Here is a 22854-nt window from a genome sequence, read left to right as displayed (position 1 = left end):
TGGACATCTGGATGGTTCTCTATAGCTAGAGAGATATATGCAAAGTCCTATTTCGTTTTTAAAATTTTTTCAAATCTGGCTTTTCTATTTGAGAAAAGTCCTGCAGTGCTCTCTCACACCCCTCTTTTGAAGGATAAAACTAACCAGAATTTGCTTCTTTAATCGTGGGAAGCTACTAGAAAAAAAATCTTACGTTGAGGTTGCTGTTTAATTCCATTTTCACCCAATAAAAAGTACAGAAACACTGTCTTTATTTGATGGTGTGCATAAATATTACACTCCATGGATAGCAAAAATATTTTTTATTTATAATTTACAGTTTCACAAGTGAAAATCGTACATTTTTACACATACAATTTCATTTTGTTAAATTTGCACACATCTACAGAACTTTCACACAACAAGCACCTGAATCTGTGCAGGCAGTAGGAAATGCAAATACTAAAATGTATTTATTAACCAAATGATAGCTGAAGGCCCTGCCTCAGCTAGACAATTTATATAGATATATGTCTATATATACATAAAAAATTCTTCACCTTCTATATCCAACAGCAGCTTTTTTTTAAAAAGAAAAACATACCTTTCTCATTTTATTTAAACTGACTCGACTGTATCATTTTCTGTTTTAATTTCAGTGGGTGTTGCTATGCTTTCCTCTGTACAAGCTGGTGGGGTATCAATTCGTTCTTCCTTAACTTTGGGACTTTCACAGGGTTCCTGCAATTCGTTTTTGACAATGTTCAACATAATGTTCAAAGGGTTTTCAACTGGTGTCTTGCTGGGAGATGGTGTACAATCAAATGAAGATGTCTACAAAATGAAAAGCTCTGTAAGTTCTGATTGAAGTTGAAAAGTATCACATTAAATGACATTTAGTTTTAGACCCCTTGTATGGGCAAAAAAATATACATATACCAAATGCAACGGAAATACCTGCTTCCCCATAAAAAGCCATGAAAGCAGCCAAATAAAAGGTATACTGAGCATTTAATATGTATTCAGCAATGATCTAAGCCAAGAAAAGCAGTAACCAATTTAAGGCCAAAAGAAGTTGATTAGACATACCTCTATAGTTAACCCCACAGAGATGGTAACCACTACACATACTCTGGAATTTTTATGACTATCCTAATTTCAAATACTCTGACCTCACAAACCATCAAAACGTCCTAGAAAGTTTACTCTTTCAATGACCTAAATAAATCTTCCAAACTGCCTCCTGAACCAGTGTGTTGTTTGGTTTAAAAAAAAAAAAATGGTTACTCTCAAATATGAAAATGTGAACTTCTAAGGTCAACAGACATGTCTTTCAGATTTCACTTGTGATCATTTAAAAACTATTCCTATGTTATATGGCTTTAAAAAAAAAAAGGCAGTAAGTGCTACCCATAACTCTAGAAACCTGTGCCCATCATGATCCCTATCTTCAGTTTCTCTCACATTTCTCTTGGCCTACGGCTCTAGTAAAAGACATCAAGACTCAAGTTAATAGAATGCAAGGAATACAGAAATTTCAAAATTTAAATCAGATCCTATCAATCTAGCACAAATATTTGGTGAACAACCTAAATGATATATCAAAACACAAAACAGCTAAATACATCAATAAGGTTAAACTAACAATATTGCTCTGATGCAAAAAAAAATAAAATTTATTCATGTAAATGAGAACAAAGAGTAACCAAAAAGAACTTACATTCTGATAATCTTCATAACATGATGGATGATAAATCTGAAGCAAAAAGAAAAAAAGTAGGTATTCACATGTATATTCATTTCTAACAGACTATTCTGATATGATTTTCTTTTGAAATTTACACCAGAAAATAGCTATCTTTGAAAAGGTAACAAAAACCACTTTGTCACAAATGTGGATTAAAAAAATTTCATCCCAATTTCTCCTTAAACTTGGTTTATACATTTAAGTAGATAACATGGTATACTCTGAAGACAGTAACAGTTTTTTACAATTAAATATAAATTCAAAATCAAAATAGTGTGGTTAGGCAGAAAGAAGACTAACTAGATTTAGAAGACCCAGTCTGGGTTTTATCATTTACTAGTTATGCAACCTCTTATAAGTATAGAACCAGTTGATGGCTAAGACACCTTCCAACCCAAACACTATCAAAGTCCAACACCTTTCTTATAAAAATCAAAAAACAAAAATATTTTTCTTTCAAAGTGGCAAGTTACCCCCTACAAAAAAATAGAATCTTAACACTTTTATAAAGAACTGAAAATTACCTTTCCATCTACTCTAATAGCATTTTTTAAATGCCATTCCTCCTCTTCTTCATCCCAGTATTGTTCAAACTGTTCTTGACAGATTTCACAACTCTAAAATAGAATCATATAAAATGAAATTTACAGAACACATTCAATCACATGAGAAATATAAATAAACAATTAAGGTAGAAGGAATTTAAGAGTTATCTGGAGGTTCAATATATAGTACAGATACAAAACAAGTTCTAAGGATTTTGCATCCTTCCCTGCAAAAATAGTTAACATTTCACTGTTGTTGGTCACTGATAAGGAAGTCAGGGACATTACCAGAGGTAGAAAATTTAATATTCTTCTCTTACCTCAACTGCTCCAGCTGGTCCGGCAGGTACACTTTGGAACTCCTTTTCTTTAGCAGCCTCCTGAGTCTTGAGCACGACTTCTTCGTGCACCTTTTCAAAAAACTGGCTCTTTGCACGTTCTTCTAAATCAGCTATTTCCTCAAATTCTATCCAGTCCTTAAAAGGAGTTGATTTAAAAAGAATATTTTCATTTGTTTCTAAACTTTTACAGCTTATCTTTAATATAATGCCATTGAAAGATAAGGGTACATTTGTCCACAAAATACTTTAATACTGTTTTTTTTAAATTATACTTTCTCTATGACCCCCATAACTAATAGACTACATAAAGCAACTACTGAAAAATTAAGATCTTAATGTTCATTTTCCATTACCTCTAGAATTAAAACTACTGATCTAAACAAGATAAATTTCACATACAATTTTTTTTACCAAAAAAAGTCACAGAAAAATTAGAATTTTAGAGTTAGAAGAAACATATACTCTTCAAATTTATTTAAAAATACCTTTTATATTCTAGGGGTCAAATTCTATTCAGAAAATTCATGAAATAGCTCCCAGCAATTTTTTAAACTAATACACTTATAGAACGATGTGATTTAAAGGTTAAAAGATGGTTTGGAGGTATACTGATTACTTACCGTTAAACTGTAGTACCAACGTCTATGAGTGACTTTTCTGCTAACATCTTTTTCAGTTCTATTTTGCCGATAATGCCAGTCCAAGTGATCTGCGTATACATCTGTCTGTGATGTTGTAAACCTCATTCCACAGGAGTAACACTGAATACCAGTGTACAGTCGATTTATAACACTATCATAACGTCTATTTTGAAAAACACAGAAATCATCTTTAGTTTTGATAACATGGCTAAATGGCCTTTAAAAAAAAGACAGTTACAAACATTTCAGTTTTCCATATTTTAATAATGGTGAAGTCATTATTATGTTACAAAATAATGTTTCAGCCAAAAGCCGGCTAAAACAATACCCCAAAGATCAGTATTATTCTCTAATAGTGTGTCATTAACCCTCTTTAAAATAACTGAATTTTAGAACATGGGAGTCTATCCTCTTATTGATAGGCCTGGTGCAGTTACTTCCTTTCTAGCTAAAAATGGGAATGATCATCTGCTAACTGCCCCACCCCTCATCTAAAGAAAGGTCAAAGTAGTACAGAAGAAATAATGATAGTACAGATTACTAAAAAGAAAAATTAGACTAATGGCAAACTGAGGTCAGCATCAATCCTTAAAATTCTGGGCTCCCTATTTGGAAAGAAATAGGTATACAGACCAACTAACTGAACAAAGATGGCAGTTATTAACTGTTAATACTGAATTATGATTTAATAAAAAATGGTTTTATAACTGTATGAGGAAGAGTTGGTAGAACAATAAAAGAGCTAGCTCAATCTTCATTTTCAAGAAGTCAAGAGAGTGTCTAAATGTGATAAATCAAGAAATGTGACAAATCAGAAAAATAAGTATCTTTTAAGAAATAGAGAAATAAATGTAAGGAACCATAACTAAAGAGTTAAAAATGGTTAAAAAATGATTCTGGGTGAAGACTAGTACCAGAAGAAAAGGATGCCATCTTTTATTATAAGCCTTTATTGTAAGCCTTTCGTTATAAAACTTTAATTATGTGAATTACTTTGGAAAAAAACTTTATTTTAAAAGGTATAACCACTAGGTGCCTGTATTTTTATAAAGTACCCATGAGGATATAATGAGTCCATAAAGCACTTTTTTTTTTAAGTATTTTTATATGAGTGATACAGGCAATAGAATATTGGGAAAAAATATGCACCAAATGTTAAATGATTGGTTATAAGTGAGAAATGTAGGTTGTAGGTTAATTTTATTTTCTTGACCCTGAGATCAAGAGTTGCATATTCTACAGCCTGAGCTAGCCAGGCACCTCAGAATTTTCTAATGCTCTACAATGAACATGTATTACTTAGGAAATGAAAATAGATTTTTTAAAAATTTAAATACTAGACTATAAAAATCTCATTTTCATACCTTCAAAAGCACAAGACTATCAAATAAAGAAAATATAATGATTAAAGAGAAATGAAGATATAAAAGGAAGACATGATTATCAATAGCTAATATTTTAATTCCCCATATTTACTGTACCAAACACAGATAGTAAAAAATAGTAATTTAGAGAACACCTTTTGGCCTAAATACTTGTGCAGCAGACATATTTTAAAAGAGAATTTAAAAACTTAAAACTGGTTTAAAAAAAAACCTGTTTCCTAAATTTTATAAACAATAAGAGGGGTAAAATGAATAGCACTAATAATAATATCCACTGTTTAATTAAAGTCACTGTCCTTTTTATCTTGGAAAATAAGAAAATCAGATTACATACTGTTTCAATTCTTCAACTGTAAAATTAGTAAGATCTGGAACATCTTGATCTTCATTTTGATCTTCCTCCTCTTCAGGGGGAGGCTGAGCAGCAACTTCATTCACTTCTTCAAGTAAAAAAAAAAATTTTCTCAATACCATTCTCTAAGCATTCTTATTATAGGGGAACACTATTGTGTATTGTAAGCATAGAGAATCCCATCTTGTCTATTCATTGTATTTACTGGCCAAGAAAATGAATACAATTCTTTATTTTGATAAGCAATACTAGGTATGATTTCTTAAAAGTCAATTTTCATGAAATTTTATTTCATCAATATTCAAATTATTTTAAAAAGCTAAATTAATGAAGAATACCTAGTGAAGAATCTGCACATGACATTTGCAGGAATGTTAATTGAAACAATGTGCATTATAAAGGTACTAGTGCCATCTTAGAAAATTTTTGAAGAATTTCATTATAAACCAATTTTATTTGATTTTCAGAAAAAAATAAAAAGTTCTTATTGCAAGAACTTTTATAACTTGTATCAGCATATTATACATCCATCTTTATAACTTAGTGAAATTTTGTATAGTGAAGTACAGAACCATACTTACGTGTTGTAGCTGAATCAGGCTGAGACAATTTGAGAATTCCTGTTTTTAGCAGTTTTGAAAATAATTCATTTACATCCACCTGACTGAGATGATTATCAGGATATGCCTTAGGAAGAGCTCCTTCAAAAAAATAACACTCTTAATTGAAAGAACTTAAAGATGCATATGATACTAAGCATTTTTTAAAGTTTTCTTCAAGATGCCTTATTAACAATAAGTTTGACAAAATCTTGTTAAGGATGAGTGTAATTATCTCAGAAGCTCCTAAAATGAAGTTTTCATTTAGGTTAGCAAGTCATCATCTCTTAAAAATATATTCTAGGATAAATACTAAAAGCTAACACTGAAAACACTGATACTTTGTAAGTATTTATAAGTACTTTGTATGTATTATCTTAAAAAAAAAATTACCTACTTTTGCCTAATTAAATCCATGCCAAAGAAAAGCAGAATACACAGAACAGAAAGTCTCATGCTCCCTTCGACTTAATGCAGCACCACCTCTAGACCCAACTTCCACCTTTCTAATTTTCTATTTCTCATCTTCTAACCACACTGGGAAAGATAGTTTTGTACAGATGAATAGATTGCTATCTCTGAGCACATTTCCAGGAGGGAAAAAAAATAACCCAAAGCCTAAGTGAAAGTATTCCTGCCCCCCATCCTCCTCCCATGACTACCCAGGGGAACGAAGATGAGCCATGTGGCTCAGAGTATACCTGCCCCTCTGACCTTTGCTGAAGTACTACAATTGCAAAGCGGCCCAGACTACTGCTGAACAGGTGTCACGGTTATTAAAGCTTCAATAATTTGACTAAATGCGACAAGGATAAGTCTTCTCTTTAAAGCTCATTGGTGAGGCAAATCAGTCTTACATATTTTGCTAAGCACTAATCTAATAATTACTATTCTTTAAATCAACTGTAAACACAGTATTTTAATGTATCTGTATGTCACTATTATGCACCTCCCAATACCTCTAGAAAAAAGTTCTGAACTACTACAAACTGCTCTTAAAGGGAGAAAATTCAGTTTGCATCCACAATACACATAACCACCGCATACTCTACACTTAGCCCCTTGTACAGAGGTAGATTAATATCTGTTGAAATGAAATGTCTGAATATATGAATAAATTAGGCCCAATAGTCAGTTACAACAGCATTTCACACACTAAACATTTGTATTTTATTAGAATTAGCTATTTATGTTTCAGAGTTTTAACTAGCTATCCACAAGTCTGCGGGCAGCCAAGTTTAGTGATGAAGGGCATGAACTATGGAACCAGACACCAGGGATTCTAACTAGAAATTCCACTTTCTAGTTGTGTGACATGACCAGGTTGCTTATTATTGTGCCTCAGTTTTACAAAAGGGTAATAATAACTGTTCTTGCCTAAGGTTGTTTTTAGAATTAAATAAATTAATATTTGTAAGGCAATGAGGGGTTTGGAATTAAATATAGTGTTTACTGTTTAAAAAAAAGGTCAATAGTGGGGCACTTGGGTAGCTCAGTCAGTTAAGCATCTGCCTTTGGCTCAGGTCATGATCTCAGGGTCCTGGGATCAAGCCCCAGGTCAGGCTCCACGCTCAGTGGGGAGTGTGCTTATCCCTCTGCCCCTCTCCCCCTCTCCTCACTCTCTCTCTCTCTCAAATAAACAAATAAAATCTTTTTTTTAAAGATTTATTTGAGAGAGAGAGAGAATGAGAGAGCGAGCACATGAGACGGGGGAGGGTCAGAGGGAGCAGCAGACTCCCCGCCCAGCAGGGAGCCTGATGCGGGACTCGATCCTGGGACTCCAGGATCATGACCTGAGCTGAAGGCAGTCGCTTAACCAACTGAGCCACCCAGGTGCCCAATAAATAAAATCTTAAAAAAAAAAGTCAATAAATCCTGCTACACTATAAATAAGTATCATCCCAGCACAATGCCTGGCATACAGCAAATGATCAATATGTTTAAATAAATAAATGAACATGGGGTGCCTGGTGACTCAGTCAGTTGGGCTTCCAACTACTGATTTCAGCTCGGGTTGGGATTTCAGGGTCGGGCTCAGCAGAGAGTCTGCTTGAGATTGATTCCCTCTGCCCCTCCCCCTGCTCTCTCTCTCAAATCTTTTTTTAAAAAATAAACGAATGAATAAATGAACATATAAGTCTATTTACTACTAAGGAAGAGGTGTTTTTACTTTCATTTGAGAGAAGAAACTTTAAGAGAAGCTGAATATAGAACAATGAATACTTTTCACATCTCTTTAATAGTAAGAACAACTTGAAGAAGGAAGGCATATCTAACATCTCAATACCTCCAACCTAGAAGAAAAACGTGATTTCCTGTGATGTGTCTATGCCCTGTATGTATACACATGCACCCCAAGGTTACAAACACAAAAAGAAAATTTGCAGCCTTTTTATCTCCTACAAAAAGGAAAAAAATTTGCAATTTTTGCACACTATCTCATGCCACCAACCCCAACACAACAAATCCTCTACTCAACAAGAAAAACTTGAGTTCTAAAGGAAAATATATTAATACAGCAGAAGTTACAAAGTACTTTTGCATATACTACCTTATTTGAATCTCTTAAAAAAAAATTCCCAGGCAAATACTGACTTTATTGTCTCCTGACTACAGAGGAAGCAGTTGAATCACAGAGAGGATATTTGCTTATATCCTGCCCACCTATAAAGTAGGAAAGTATAGGGGCGCCTGGGTGGCTCAGTTATTAAGCGTCTGCTTTCGGCTCCGGTCATGATCCCAGGGTGGGATCATGCCCCGCATTGGGCTCCCTGCTCCGCGGGGAGCCTGCTTCTCCCTCTCCCACTCCCCCTGTTGGTGTTCCCTCTCTCGCTGTATCTCTCTGTCAAATAATTAATAAAAAATCTTTAAAAAAAAAAAATAGTAGTAAAGTATAGCTTCTAAGACCCTGGTCTGATTTTAGATCCCAATTCTTTACTTCCCTTTTCATTATAGTGACAATAAAAAAACATTTAAAAAAAATTAATTAATCCTAATTGTCAATCCAGAAAGTTTTTTAAAAAACTTTCAAATCAATTGAATGAATTCTTGCGATGCCACAGTTTAAGAACTAAAGCATAAACTAGAGCTTGACTAGGACTTCCCTAGTTACTTCAGAAGTTTTGGAAAACTCCCTAAATTTATAAGCTAAATAGTGCCATGCTAGAGCATGTTTCTGAAAACGTCTGTTTTACTGATTCAGAAATAAAGCAAGTACCGCTACAATTTGGCTGGGCTAGTTCTCAGTACACTAAAACTTTGCAGTTGTTTTATAAATCACCGTAATTTATATACTTCCCATTTTTCTTATATTGAAACTAAAATTCACTTTTAAAGCTCTCTTATCCAATATTGTTATTATATCCATAGCAATACTGTTATGCCTCACCCCATAGTAACAAAAGAGCTTATTAGGGGACCTGGCTAGGGAAGTCGCAGCTTTTTTCTACTTTTTGTTTTATTTTTAAGTAAGCTCTAGGCCCAATGTGGAGCTTGAACTCACGACCTCTGGATCAAGAGTCACATGCTCTACCGACTGAGCCAGCCAGATGCCCCATTTCTACTTCTTTTTTTTTTAACATATCGTGTACAATTATTATTTGAGAGCCCATAAAGACATATGAATTAATCAACTTTATAAGGCAATATCCTCAGTATTCACTTAATGTTTACTGGATCATCACATACACACACACACACAAAACCTCAAAATATCAAATAATTGAGATTTCTGAGGTTTATCATTTATTTCATTTGACCTCAATACAAATGTCACCCTCCTACCCCACCCCCCAAACTTCTCCCTTCTCTTTTTATCGTCTACAAAATCCTGGCTAACCACCTCTAGTTGTAAACAGGATCAGTGTGAATATACATGAACAATGTAAACTCAGAAAGAGAACAAAAAATTCCAGCCAGCTTAAATTTCTCTAAATTATATATGCCCTCTGAAAATTGTCATTTCATAAAATTGACAAAGTAGCTACTCAACAAAACAATATTTGTTCGAAAAAACACAAAGTTCAGAAAGTACATACCTGAAGGATTCTGAACAAATGTTCCAGGATTTTGTGGATGAACTGGCAAAAACTGTTGTCCTTGGCCAAATGCTACTGGCTGAGCAACACCAGTAAGAACCTTTAAGAGAAACCTTGGTTTTAAGAACATCCTTTCTATATTTTAACTAAAACTTTAACAATCTAAACATATAAAAATACTGAAGATATCGTAAGGCCTCGTTTCTATAATAAAAATTTACAAGTGTAACTTGACTGGGTTGCTTCATTTCTAGACTTTCTACAAAAAAGGAAAAATAATACCTTCCCTTACCCGTTTCATAGCATAAGGAATTGAGAATGAATGTGAAGCTTCTTAGAAAAATTTAAGATACTATGCAAACTTAAGGTAGCCAACAAGCTGTGTGACCTTACACAAATCCCTTTACTAGTGCTTTCCCTTATTTTACAAATAGAACTGATACCCAGAAATGTGACCTGTACACAATCGTAACAGCTAGTTAATAGCAAAGCTGAGGCCAGAACTCCTAACCTGACTCCTTCCCGCAGATATCAAAAGCTTGCTTTAATTAATCTATAAATTCTTTTGATCATTCTGCTTGGACATCATACTCTGCATTGCAAAGTAGATTGTAAAAGACAAACTACTGTACAGACGTACAAATATTGTATTTGTTGTCCAGAGTGAAGTGGGACTTCTGTATGTTGCTATGTAAATATCCAGAAATACTGAAAACAGTTCATATCCGCATAACATCACTCTAGAGTAACTGCAGCAGACTTACCTGTTGAGATGCCTGAATATTTCCTACTGTTATTGGAGCAGGTAAATTGCCGAAGTTTCCAAATTGGGAACTCTGAAGATTCTTTTCATCAAAATAGTGTCCAGAAGCTCTGTTAAGGGGATTGGAGAAGCTCTGGTTTCCAGGGCCATGTGGTCCATTAAAATTTGGTCCTTGAGGTGAATCAAACATTTGTTCATGTCTTTGGAACTGTAGTCCTTGGGATGGGGCATTAAAAGCATTGCCAGGTGGATCATTGTATGGACCAGTCTGATTGAAAGATACTGATTCAAGCCTCTGTGAAGGATGATTGTCAAATCGTGTGCTTTGAAGACCAAGAGGAATATCAAACCTTGATGCTTGCTGGTGTTGTGGACCATCAAATCTTTGAGGTACACCATCAAATCTTGGTTGTACCTGCTGTCCAGGTGGTCCATCAAATCTCTGTGGGCCTGGCTGACCAGTTCTTTCAAATCTAGGACCTGGCTGCCCATGCAGTCCATCAAATCTTGGCAAGAGTGATGGCTGACCTGGCTGCCCATCAAACCTTAAAGCATGACAACCTTCAAATCTTGGACCACCTTGACCCAGAGGCCCTTCAATTCTCAGGCCACCTCCTGGCACAGAAGGACCCTCAAACCTCATTCCACCTCCTTGTTGGACTAACGGTCCTTCAAACCTGATCCCAACCCCTGGTTGACCATGTGGACCCTCAAACCTAAGGTTCCCACCAAGTTGATTATGTTGTCCTTCAAACCTCAAACCAGCTACTGACTGACCATGGGGGCCCTCAAACCTCATTCCAACTCCCTGCTGTAGCAAAGGGCCCTCAAATCTGATCCCACCTGCTGGCTGACCATGAGGTCCATCAAACCTAATTGCAGCCCCTGATGGACCATGACCCCCTTCAAATCTAAGTCCACCGACAGGCTGACCTCGGGGATTATCAAATCTAAGTCCACCCACAGGCTGACCATGAGGTCCCTCAAACCTTAGACCACCCACAGGTTGACCCCGATGTCCCTCAAACCTGAGACCACCCACAGGCTGGCCCCCTGGTCCTTCAAATCTCAAACCACCTGCAGATCCCTCAAACCTCAGACCAGGGGAACCTTCAAACCGAAAACCACCTCCTCCTGCTTGACCAATTGGCCCCTCAAACCGCAGAGGTGTCCCTACTGGTCCTGGAGGACCTTCAAATCTCAAAGGACACCCACCTCCTAACTGACCTTGTGGTCCTTCAAATCTCAAAGGGCCACCTCCCCCCATTTGTCCTGGTGACCCATCAAACCGAAGAGAACCTGGTGTAGGAGGTCCATCAATTCTAGGGCTTAATTTATTAGGTCCTTCAAAAATCATCTTGGCTGGGCCATCTCTTGTTACTGATGGCCTACTAGGTCCATCAAATAATGGTCTATCTTCAGCTAAAGCTGTAAGTCGCTGATTTGTATCAAGGCCGGCAAATCTTGATGCTGGGCTATCTACAAATGGTTTATCTGAATCTTCATATCTAGGTCGCTTAAGTGGAAAACGATCATTGAATGGTGATCTCTGCTCTTCTCGTACACCTTTTAAAAAGGAAAAAAAAAGTTACTTTCCCTGAATCTGAATTTTTATCAAAATATCTTCAATCTTCTATTTTCATGTACATGTTTAGCCAAAACTAACCAAAACTATCTCACTTCATTACAGGGGAAGGAAAAGACAGCATAATCAAGCAGCAGGTAAGAGGATGCCCGCTAGAGTCAGACACACCTGGGTTTAAAAAAAAAAAAAATTCCCATTCTGTCAACTAATTATTTGACTTTGAGAGCAAGTTACTTAACCTCTCTGGTCTTGATTCCTACTATAAAATGGGATAATATATATTTAATTGGGTTGTTGTGAGGATTAAATCAGATTACATATATAAAGAACCTAAGTAAAGTACCTAACACATAGAGTGGCCTAGTAAATATTAGCTCCCTTCCCTTCCCTTTGAGGGGAAAAAATGAAACAAAACAAATAAAAGGTAGTCTGAACAGTCACAAAAATCCATCCCCACTTAGCTTGTTCATTTTCCCTTCACTGCTGTGTGATTCAATAGGGATAATCTGATTTAACTTTTTCTACCTTTAGCAGAGACTTGCTCGTCATGTCTTCTCCGGCCCTCATGGGGTGAAAGATTCTCAGCATAAGTACGACTCCCAGATATAGGAGAAAGACGTCTTGCTCTTTCACTAAATTGTTCTTTTCTGTCAAACTGTGCTCCACTATTCCTACTTGCATGTTTACTTTTGGATGGCTCACATTCTATTCCAGACAACAAGGCATCAGTCAAAGGGTAGTCAAAAATATCAGGATCTAAGAGATCAAGTCTTGGAAATGAATGCTGAACCTGTGTCCTTTTCAGTTTTGCTTTATGTTCATAGTAGGTTAATTCAGCATCAGATAAGAGAGGTTTCTTTTTTAATCCACCTTTATTTTCTTCTGTAGGACTATCCCGTACATTGCATCTATGTTTACCTTCTTGATACTGAAATAGCTGTCGAATTTGATGCACAACAACAAGGAACTCATCCTGTGTAATTTCACCAGATGCTAAACGTTCACTCGTCTGTGTAGGGGTGATAAAAGGAAATCAGATATTTTAAATATAAAAAGTACTTACAAAAAAAACTTAGACAAAAGAGAGTTAACGACTACATGTGATCATAGTTAACTACCTTTTGAAGTAATTCTCTTTTGCTCGCAAGAGTTAACTCTTTAGGAATCTGAAGGTTGGCATCTACACTTAATCGATGCTGCTGCTTTGGGGCTCGAGGTGACAAGATTCCTTTAGTGCTTGACCAGCTCTCCCTATGCCTTAGATGAGGAGATTTACTATGTTCGTCACCCTGTTGTAAGCTGAAACCATAAAAGCAGTATGTTACTTCATAAAAAATTTTTAAATTTTTTTAACCAAAGGATCTGGTTAAACAAATTATTTAACTATAAAAGTTTACTAAATGATTAAGAGCGCAAAATCTGAAGTCAGGAAAAATCAAACATGAATTCTAATTCTTGCATGTCCTAGATGTGCAGCTTTATGTAGATTAACCTTTCTAAACTTCAGTTTCATTATCTGTAAAACAGGAATAATGGTATTTCACCCACAGAGTTAAGAAATAAATGGAAAAATTAAGTACTAACTATAGCATCCAGTAAGTATTACCCAACTTTTAAATATCACTCTATTTTAAAAGGTACAATTTATTTTACTTGATTAAAAATGTTAACATCCTACCTTTTATTTTCTTCCCAACCAGATTTCCATCTTTTGGTAGACTTGGAACTTTGCCAATTTTCTACATTCTCCTTTGGTTCAGTGCCTGACTTCATAGAATGCTGATTTGCAGCTTCTTGTGGTCGTTCCTCTTCAGTCTTTTTTAATCTCCTTGGATCTCGAATATCTTGTTTATTACTTCTCTTAGCATTCCGCTCTTCCCTGGAAGGTAGAGTAAACTCTTCCATGTGTGACTGCTTAACTCCTGATTGCCGAATCTTTCCAGCTTTGGGTGTCGAGGTTGGAGACATACTCCTTTGCCTTCGTTTGGGTGACCGCCTATCTCTTCTCTTCGGAGAATGTATAATTGGTGACCGAGACTTGGGTGATCTCGATCTTGATCGCTTTCTAGTACTTGATCTCCCTGGTTTTGTCCCTTGTTTTTCTGATTCTTCCGTTATTGTATCCTGCTTTTGTACAATGCCATTGATGATTTTATTTCTACTTCCAACCAATCTGTGTTCAGATGATTTCATGTGCTCATCTTTATCCTTTTTTTCTGCAGTTTTTCTCTTCTCTTTTACATCATCATCTTTGCTATCAGTCTTATCCTGAAGATGTTTCTTTAACCTTGGATCTCTCTTGCTCATATCAGACACCCTTGCACTTTCAGATTCTTGATTTTTCGGGTCCTTTGTGTGGGATAATTTGTTTTTCAAAGGTGATGGTGATTTAGATTTAGATTTAGATTTAGAATCTAATTGGTCAAGTTCTTTCTTGGTTATTTTTTCACCTGATTTGCTTTTCTCTTGCTTGGATGAATTTAGTTTTTCAGAGGGTACAGTTTTACTTGTCTTAGTATCAGATTGGTTCAATGTGTTCATTAGGAATTCTTTCCTGTGACTCTGATCTTTTCCATGTGAAGAATGTTGACTCATCCTATTAAGACGGGGATCCCGATTAGTTCCTTTCAAATCCTGAATTTGTAAGGATGGACCTGGACGGCTTTTCTCAGGTTGCACAGGAACCTGATGGGGAGGTTTAACTGCCATAGGGGGAATTTGTGGAACATGTAATTTGGATGGTGCAGATCCAGGACCTAAGTTGGATGTCTCCTGCTGAACACTAAGAGAAACTGCCTGAAATACAAAAATAAATGTTCATGTTAATACATAAAACATGCAGATTATTTGTCAGGAAATCAAAAACTAAAGAATGTAATGTTTATTCAATAAATCCATTCAATACTACATTTACACTGTATACTTCTAGTGTTCAAGCAGAGATTAAAATGAAAAGAAGAGATTATGGGACTTCTTATTTCTTACTAGTCCTTTACTTACTCTGGGGTTTTTATAATATAATCTTTAAGTAGAATGAAAAAAAAAATTCTCCATCTTCTTAATTATTCAGTATTCCTAGCCAGACTTCTACTAAGAAACTGCTAAATAAATCACTGCACTCCAAGTGCACAAGTGTCAAGAGTCATTCCAGCTAAATTTTAGGTCATAAAATTTAGATCTTCCTAATGTCGATGATGATGAACTCATAAAATTTTGCCTTCCTGTACTTCCTTACTCTCAAATTCAGGTGGTAAGTAAAATAACTTAGTAAAAGGTTATTCATGCAAGGAAATACGTAATCTTCCTGCCCTCCTTAGTGTTGTGATGGCTTTTCTTTTTTTTTTAAAGATTTTATTTATTTATTTGACAGAGAGACACAGTGCGAGAAGTAACACAAGCAGGGGGAGTGGGAAAGGGAGAAGCAGGCTTCCTGCTGAGCAGGGAGCCCGATGAGGGGCTTGATCCCAGGACTCTGGGATTATGACCTGAGCCAAAGGCAGACACTTAACGACTGAGTCACCCAGGCACCCCCTTTTGTAGGCTTCTAAGAACCAGATCTCTACTCATGAAACCTAAGCTCATAAAACATTAAAGATTATGCAAAAACAACACACCTACCATCTTGGGACACGTATTAAAATTCACATGGTATGTTAATAAAACTAAGGTGCTATCTTAAAATATGGCAATTTAATAGAAAAGTATTTGAAAGAAAACAGTGTAGTTTACATTCAAGTGACCTTTACAATAAGGAATTAAAAATTTGATCTAACATACCATAATCTGCAAAATAGAAGTAGAAAAAGAATACATTACTAATAAAAATAACATGCTCATACAATTCAAACACAAAATAATAATTACTTCTCTATCAGAAGACAGGTTTAAAATATTTAAAATGCCAAATATCCTCTACTTACCAGTTGTGCCTTAGCTTGCTCTAGCTCAAGCTCTAGCTTTTTCTGCTGAAGTTCTAACAACTGTTTTTGTTTTGCCAGTAACTGCTGCCTTATTAGTTGTTCTTGGGTAAGATTCTTTTGTATATCAGGAACAATTGGAGGAGTGGAGATGCTAGGGGAACTGACCACTGTGCCAGGTGTTGAAGGCTCTTCAGGCTATAAGAAAAAACAGTGGGTTAAAAAAATATATTTCACAGCTAAAAAGAAGCTAAGGGGAAACTAAAAATTATCAGCTTATTTCTTAACTACTATCCATAATCATAAATGGCCAATCGTTTATAAGCACACAGAAAATTTTTCAAAAACTTAAAAACCAAAGGAAGTATATTATGTGATACCCAAAAAAGGAGAATGTATTCTTAAATGCACTGTGAACCTGAGTGGAAAAACATTTTTTTTTTTAACTAAACAGATTCAGCACAGGGTATTCTTGAGATTTCTTTCTAGCAAGAAATTTTAGATAAAATTCATATTAAAACTTACCGATTTATTTAAAAATTTAGGATTCACATGGATGCTAGATGTATTCACATTGGGGGGCAGAGGTTTAATAGGCCAAGCAGGATCTAACGAATTGACTCTGACATCCAGGGCATAAAGTTTCTTCAAAGGGAATATTTCATCCCATGTGGAACGTAATTTAAATAAACTTTTTCTAGTATTTTCATCCACCTAGAACAACAGAACAATTCTATGGCTTGTTAAGTTACTATAGAATGTTTTAAATATTAAGTATTAAAGCTACGTAAATCTCTGTTCTACTCAATACAGCAAACATACTACTCATCCACAAACATATACGATAGTAATTACTTATTAAGGGTATATTTTGTTTGTAAACATAAAGTTAATAAATTTCTCCCTCAAAAAAATATTAGAAAAATTAGTCACTATCCCCTAGCCTGTATGAAAGCAAACAACTAAGCAATTCTTTGTATTTTTAATGGTACAAAATGTTTCCAAATTTTAGGGCTTGATACAGCATTCCTTATGTTACTCTTACTCTGAACAAAAGTGTAAAACAACTAGAAAATAGTTCACCTGATGGCTTAAATTTTATTAAAACAAAACTCACTAACCAATTTTCTGCAATACAATTTGGTTCGCAGATATGAATGAGTTATTTGTGGTGTGAAAGGCACCTTAAAAATTGAAATTCACAAAAATCTTACCCACTGAGGAGCTTCAGTTTTATATAATTTATCTGCTCATGCTGCTGATGGGAATAACAACAATATTCAAAAACTAGCTATCAGAGAAACCTAGTACTTGGGGAAACTGAGTTAGAATTTTAACTTTAGGATAAAGCCTTGACCATATTTGAGTCTTTAAAGAATTATACTTACTATAAAGCCATTTTCATCAAATGCAGTGTCAAGGCCCTATTATATTCAGTAAAAGGTATTCTAACCAAACACCCAACTAAATTTGAACATTAATGAAACTGAAACCGAGAGGCTGGTTTAGCTCCCCAACTTCTTTAATACGAAGTCGGCTTCTCCTCAGACTACAGCTTCAGGTAAGCAGTATTTAGCCAAGGTCTACAATATACTATTAATTAACAAGTTCCTTAATACAATTTGAAATACAGCTTTCCAAATTTCTTCTGCAATATACTAACAGTATTTTTTTTTAGGAACTTAGAAGAAAAAAAATTACTCCAAGTAGCAGCTACACATTTTGTTCTAACAAACAAGTAAAATCCCGTAATAGTTCTTTCAAAATAATCCCAATTCTCCAAGTCTGACAACTGTAAGATTTCTCCAAACACAAGTGCAGCTAATAAAAGAACTACCAATTTTTTTGTTAGGAAACAATATTTAAAACTAAACTGCTTATAAATGTCCTTTTGCTCGTGTGAAAGATAAAGCCTTCCAGGAAGAGGATTACTCCAGCAAATCCCTTGTCTTCCTCAACATAATACTCTATTAACCAAACTACCAGATACAATGTTATGGAAGGAATTTGCAATCTCTAGGTATAGAAACTAACAAGCCTTTCTTCTAAACACTAAGTGGGGGTTAAAATTATTTCAAAAATAACCTAAAGCAATTAACTGGCCCACCATTCACACATACCTAGAACATTCACATAAAACACACTTGAACAAAGTAACAAGAGGAAACATTTCAAGAAAAAAAAAATCACAAAAGTTTCAGGCACCAATCACAGGTTGAGACACTGGAAGATTATGCTTTTCTTTTTCAGATAGGAATAGTCAACATCCTAACACCAGAAACCTAAACAATGAAATTTGAAGTACTCTTTGACAGCTTCAGATCTTTTTGCCCACGTCCTAGTGATGGAACAGATCTTCAATCAAATGAACAAACTCAATTAAAAACAAAACAAATTCTAAAAGCAAACCCATCTATTCTTGAACGGATAATGTAAAACCCCTAAAATCTGCTCTAAAAATCTAACATAAAATACTAACTTTAGCATGGTACTTGATAAAGATCCAAGAGAATAAAACATTTCACCACCCAAGAAAACCCAACACAAAGACAAGTATTTATTTAATCAGGAACACATTTTTTTAAAAAAATTCAAATGTTTCTAAATGCATATATACCTTTTCAAACACACAAATAAATGTTGCAACTAGATTTTTAGTAAAGGCAGTGAGATACTCTCTTCCAACGTTTTTCACGATAGAATCCATAAGGTACATAACAGGAAGCTTCTCTGAGGAAGGAGCCTGAAGTGATAAAAAGAAACTGAGAAGTTTAGTATAATGAATTGTCACCATACCATAGAATTACTTTTAAAAGTGAGGTTTCAAACCTACAAGACTTCTATTTTTGTTGACACTAAATACTTTTGAATTAACCTTTATGAAACTTAAATGTTCAACCAAGTTCTCATCTCTTACAATGATCTTTAGTTGAGCATATAAAATAAGCTCAGAACTACAAGAAAAACTGTAACCTTTAATACATTCATTTAACGCTCAATGGAATTTCAGGTTCATATGGTAAAGAAACAAAAGACCTGTGTTTTAAGTGACCACGGGGTGGTAGGGGTATTTTCTGTAACCCAAGTGTAAGTTTTGTGACATTAACTTATTATAGTGTGCCTAGACTCAAGGAATTGTTTCCAGACTTCTGGCAGAAACCCTAATTTCCATAGGCATATTTTATATGTTAAAAGTCTATGACACTTTTGTTACCTGTTAAAATCATTAGGATTACTTCTTTATAATCCAATGAACAAAGAAATTAAGTACACTTCACATATGAAGTTAATGGCAAAAAACACTCTTAAACTTGCACATGAACATGCAGGAAGGTGCAAGTTGTTACTGATACAAGAAAAACTGGATGGAGCAGCTGCTGAGTCATGTAAATCAGGTCGAACTTGACTCTGGAAACCAGGATTTGTCCTGAAGATTTTCTTCACAGCATGGACTCTCCGTCGAAATATTTTTCCTCTGACATGCACAAACCAGGGTTTCTAAATTTGTGCAACGCCAGTGTGGTGATGCTCATACAGGTAGCCCTTTCCAAAGCAAAGCAATGTTGCCCCAGTTCAACTGCAATGCCTACCCACCACTGGCTTTTAGAATGTACATCAAGTTTCCAGAAAGCACAGCAGGTTCACAGACTTGAGGAGCATTAAGACACACCATATAAACTAAGTGTTAACTCGGACTCCACAGGAGCACCCATGATTTAGAAACAAAAACAAAAAAATCATCCCCATTTACCCAGCCCATGTGTATCGGAATCTTAACCCTGAACACTTACCCATAGCTACCTGTAGCTAGGGTAGGCTCACAGTTCTGCAGTACACAATGCCATCATTCACAAAACCAATTGCCCATACAAGTGTGTGGAAGTGCTCTTGCTTCTGATAACACCTTTACAACCAAAGTTGGCCAAGGAAACCTTTGAATAGCTTTGTATGAAAAATTTCTTTTACGGTCCTTTCTAATAAAAGGGTTCACAAGGCCACTGCATGTGGGTAAACTAGTAAATACCAACATGTCAAATGCTTTATTGCTGTGTCTTTATCTTACCATGTCATGTTTTACACCATTTTAGTCATTGTTGTACTTATGAAGACAGGCTCTCTTTTAAACCAAAATCTGTTCAGTAGGCTAATTTTTTATTGTACAAGTGAATCCCGTATGTAATATTTTTTCACTACTACTGCCTCATGGGAGGAGTCAAATTAGGTGTGAATCCTTAAGTTTAGTAATGCTGAGACGCTAGAGAATAAGGACACAAACATTCACCTCCAGAAAACACAAAACCAAGCCAGTTTGCTACCAAATGACAGACAATCCCTCCCCTCACCCTCAACCCCAACCCTGATTATTTCCCCAGTGACTTTTACATCTTTTCCTCAACCTGGCTTTCCAAAAATAACCAGGAAACGTGTGCCAAAAAAATTTTCAGCTTTTATCAGCAAATAGTCCATCTATTTTCACCACTCGTGTAGCCATACACAAATACAAATTTTAATGTGATCACTATAGTCAGCATTTTAGTTTTCACTTCTCGAAGGTCTTCCGGATCCATTAAAAACCAGCAAGGAAACTGTTGAGTGACAACCTGAACTGCTAAATATTAGGCTCTGTGGAATATTAGTAATCCCAAAAATATACTAATTAGATTTTTTAAAATCAATGTTATCAAAAAAATGGTTTTGTTTTTTAAAAAAAGGCATTCAATGTCAAGTTAAGCCTTCAACAAGGCAAAAACTAAGTTTTCACGTCCAACATGTTTGTGGTATCAATAAAAAGGATGTTGAGTATGAGGAATGCTTCCTTTTTAAGTCTCATACTTTAAAAAAAGAACAATAGCTGTTTCACAGACATTCACAGGAAAAGGTGAATGAAGACTTGGATTTTAGCTGTCAGACTGAGAATGACAAACTTGTTGGGCCCTTAAAAACAAAACAAAACAAAAAACCTTTACTTTTTGTCCTCTTTAAATTAAGGTATGAAAGGACCACCTGAAACCGTGTATCTTGTGAACAGATTTACCCAAAAGAGTGGATGGAACCTAAAGAATGAACCCAAGTCACTTAAAGACTTTTGTTTAAAACACACAACCACGTAGATAAAAATAAGTCTTGGAAACAGATTCTACACCTTACAAAGGTAAATAAAAAAGACAAGTACATATTTTATATGTTTTATTCACAAATTTTATAATACCAGTCACACATTTCAAAACCATTTATTAGAGTCAGACCACTCAGTTGTACACTAGACAGAAACCGCCTCTAAACAATATATTGGTGGTTGTTGTTAAAGTGGCCTTTTAAAAGGGGTTCACTCTGCTAAAAGGAGGCTCATCCTGTTAATTTCAATCACTAACAACTAGAAAAAACTAAACCATAAGTACAAGCTTGAAAAACAAGAACGTAATACTGGGAAGCTATTAACTCATTACGATAACTAAGTTTAACAGTAACTTAAATGACATATCGCTCCCACATGAATCCACAGAAGAGGAGGACTACAGGGAAATAAAGGGTGGCAGAGGACCACTTCTGTCAAGGGGTGAAGAAAAGCACGTCTTCACTATCAGGGAAGGGAGGAAAAAAAGAGAAAAGGAAGAGGAGGAGGGACTGAACTTTTCAAAAAAAAACTCCAAGTACGTGTTACCCACTGGATCAGTTCTCCACCTACAGGTTGGATAAGATCTCCTCCCCCCACCCAAACCCCACCCTCACCCCCAATTTCCCGTATTTTGGGGCAAATTAGACCCTCCGATAGGAGAATAAAAGTTTTATCTAGCCGCCCCCACCCCAAAACGGGGCTGACGGGTGTGAGCAGCTGCCTGGCTGGCAGGGAATGGATTCTCCTCTCTTCCCTTTCGCATCATGTGCTTTTCAGGCGCCATGTTGGGCTCCTAACAGGCGGCTGCTCCACTCGGGGCCAATTCCCTATTCCCACCCCCCAACAGCTCGCTCCCAGGTCCCCCTTCACCTCCTTCCAACCCACAGAACACAATTACCCAAAAGGGTACGGGGGGTGGGGGGAGGGCTGGGAATGGGAGAACCACCGCTCCCCACCCTCCCGGGGGTTAAAATGGCTTTAACTCTTACTTCCCCACACCACAAACTGCCTTTTAAGTCTCCCCCTCCCCAAAGGGCTCTATTCAAAGCGTATGTTCGGGATATACAATGCGGTGGCCTAAATAGGGAGTTGGTAAGCGGAAGTGGGACTCCACCCTTTATCCTCCCCACTCCCTCCCCCACAAGAGGAGGCCCACGCTCGAAGCCTGGGCCAAAGACCGAGCCTGAGTTGGAGGTGGAGGGTTGGAGAGGAGGAACACTGTCCCCCTTTGGATGGAAGCGAGACCTGGGATGAGGCTGACACTAAAATCAGGGAGTATTAGAAGAATAGGAGGCTGCGGGGTGTATAAAAACCTTGGCGGTTTGGGCCTCGATGAGAGAGACGATCTCCTTGGCGAAGGGCAGGTTCTCCTCGGCTAGAATGGTCAGCATATTGATGTGCGGTTTGCTATTGAAGGTCAGGTCTTCGAGTGATGATTGATAATCCCGACAGGCGTCCTCCCGGGCCCCCGCAGTACCGGCCTCGGCCGGCGTCTGCTCTGACATTGCGCCGCGGCCCCCCTCCGAGGTCCGCCGCAGCTGAAGCTGAAGCCGCTCTCGACACCCCGCCTCCCTTCCGACTCCTCTTCCTCTCCCCGGGTCTCTCGCGGCTCCGGCTTCACCACATGCTGACCGCGGAGGGGGGTTGGGGGACGACACAGGGGGAACCTCGGGTATGAAACGCCGCCGTCTCAGGGGTGATCTCCGTCCACTTCCAGCCGCCACAGAAGCTTCTTTCTCCACAGACACAAAATGGCGGCGGCAGTGGCGGCTCCAGCTCCGAAAATGTCTGTGTTCCCAACCGCTGCGTCGTGCGAAATGAGCAAGGGGAGGGGAAATGTGCGGTAA

General features: G+C 36.7%; 1 protein-coding gene across 4 annotated transcripts; it reads right to left on the bottom strand.

The window, feature by feature from the left end:
• Nucleotides 1-287: 287 nt before the first annotated feature.
• On the bottom strand, nt 288-22809 carry PCF11 (PCF11 cleavage and polyadenylation factor subunit). 4 transcript variants are annotated; one of them, XM_028126747.2, is made up of 16 exons: nt 22321-22809; nt 18509-18634; nt 16417-16605; nt 15895-16089; nt 13653-14770; nt 13093-13273; nt 12500-12983; nt 10391-11955; nt 9627-9726; nt 5572-5691; nt 4973-5078; nt 3233-3416; nt 2592-2747; nt 2251-2343; nt 1700-1735; nt 288-813 (listed from the first exon to the last, which is right to left on the bottom strand). In XM_028126747.2, exons 1-16 carry the CDS (start codon nt 22510-22512, stop codon nt 598-600), a joined length of 5061 nt encoding a protein of 1686 aa, XP_027982548.1. In that variant the 5' UTR covers nt 22513-22809; the 3' UTR covers nt 288-597. The 4 variants fall into 4 exon arrangements, with proteins under 4 accessions (XP_027982548.1, XP_027982549.1, XP_027982550.1 ...); XM_028126748.2 differs by having other exon boundaries at nt 4973-5075; XM_028126749.2 differs by having other exon boundaries at nt 12893-12983.
• Nucleotides 22810-22854: the final 45 nt, after the last annotated feature.

This window comes from Eumetopias jubatus, unplaced genomic scaffold (genome assembly GCF_037043125.1).
Source record: "Eumetopias jubatus isolate StellerSeaLion01/CBP00866 unplaced genomic scaffold, mEumJub1_p1.0 scaffold_13, whole genome shotgun sequence".
NCBI lineage: Eukaryota > Metazoa > Chordata > Mammalia > Carnivora > Otariidae > Eumetopias > Eumetopias jubatus.
The sequence above is the reverse complement of the archived record's forward strand: the minus strand, read 5'-3'. Positions and strand labels throughout refer to the sequence as shown.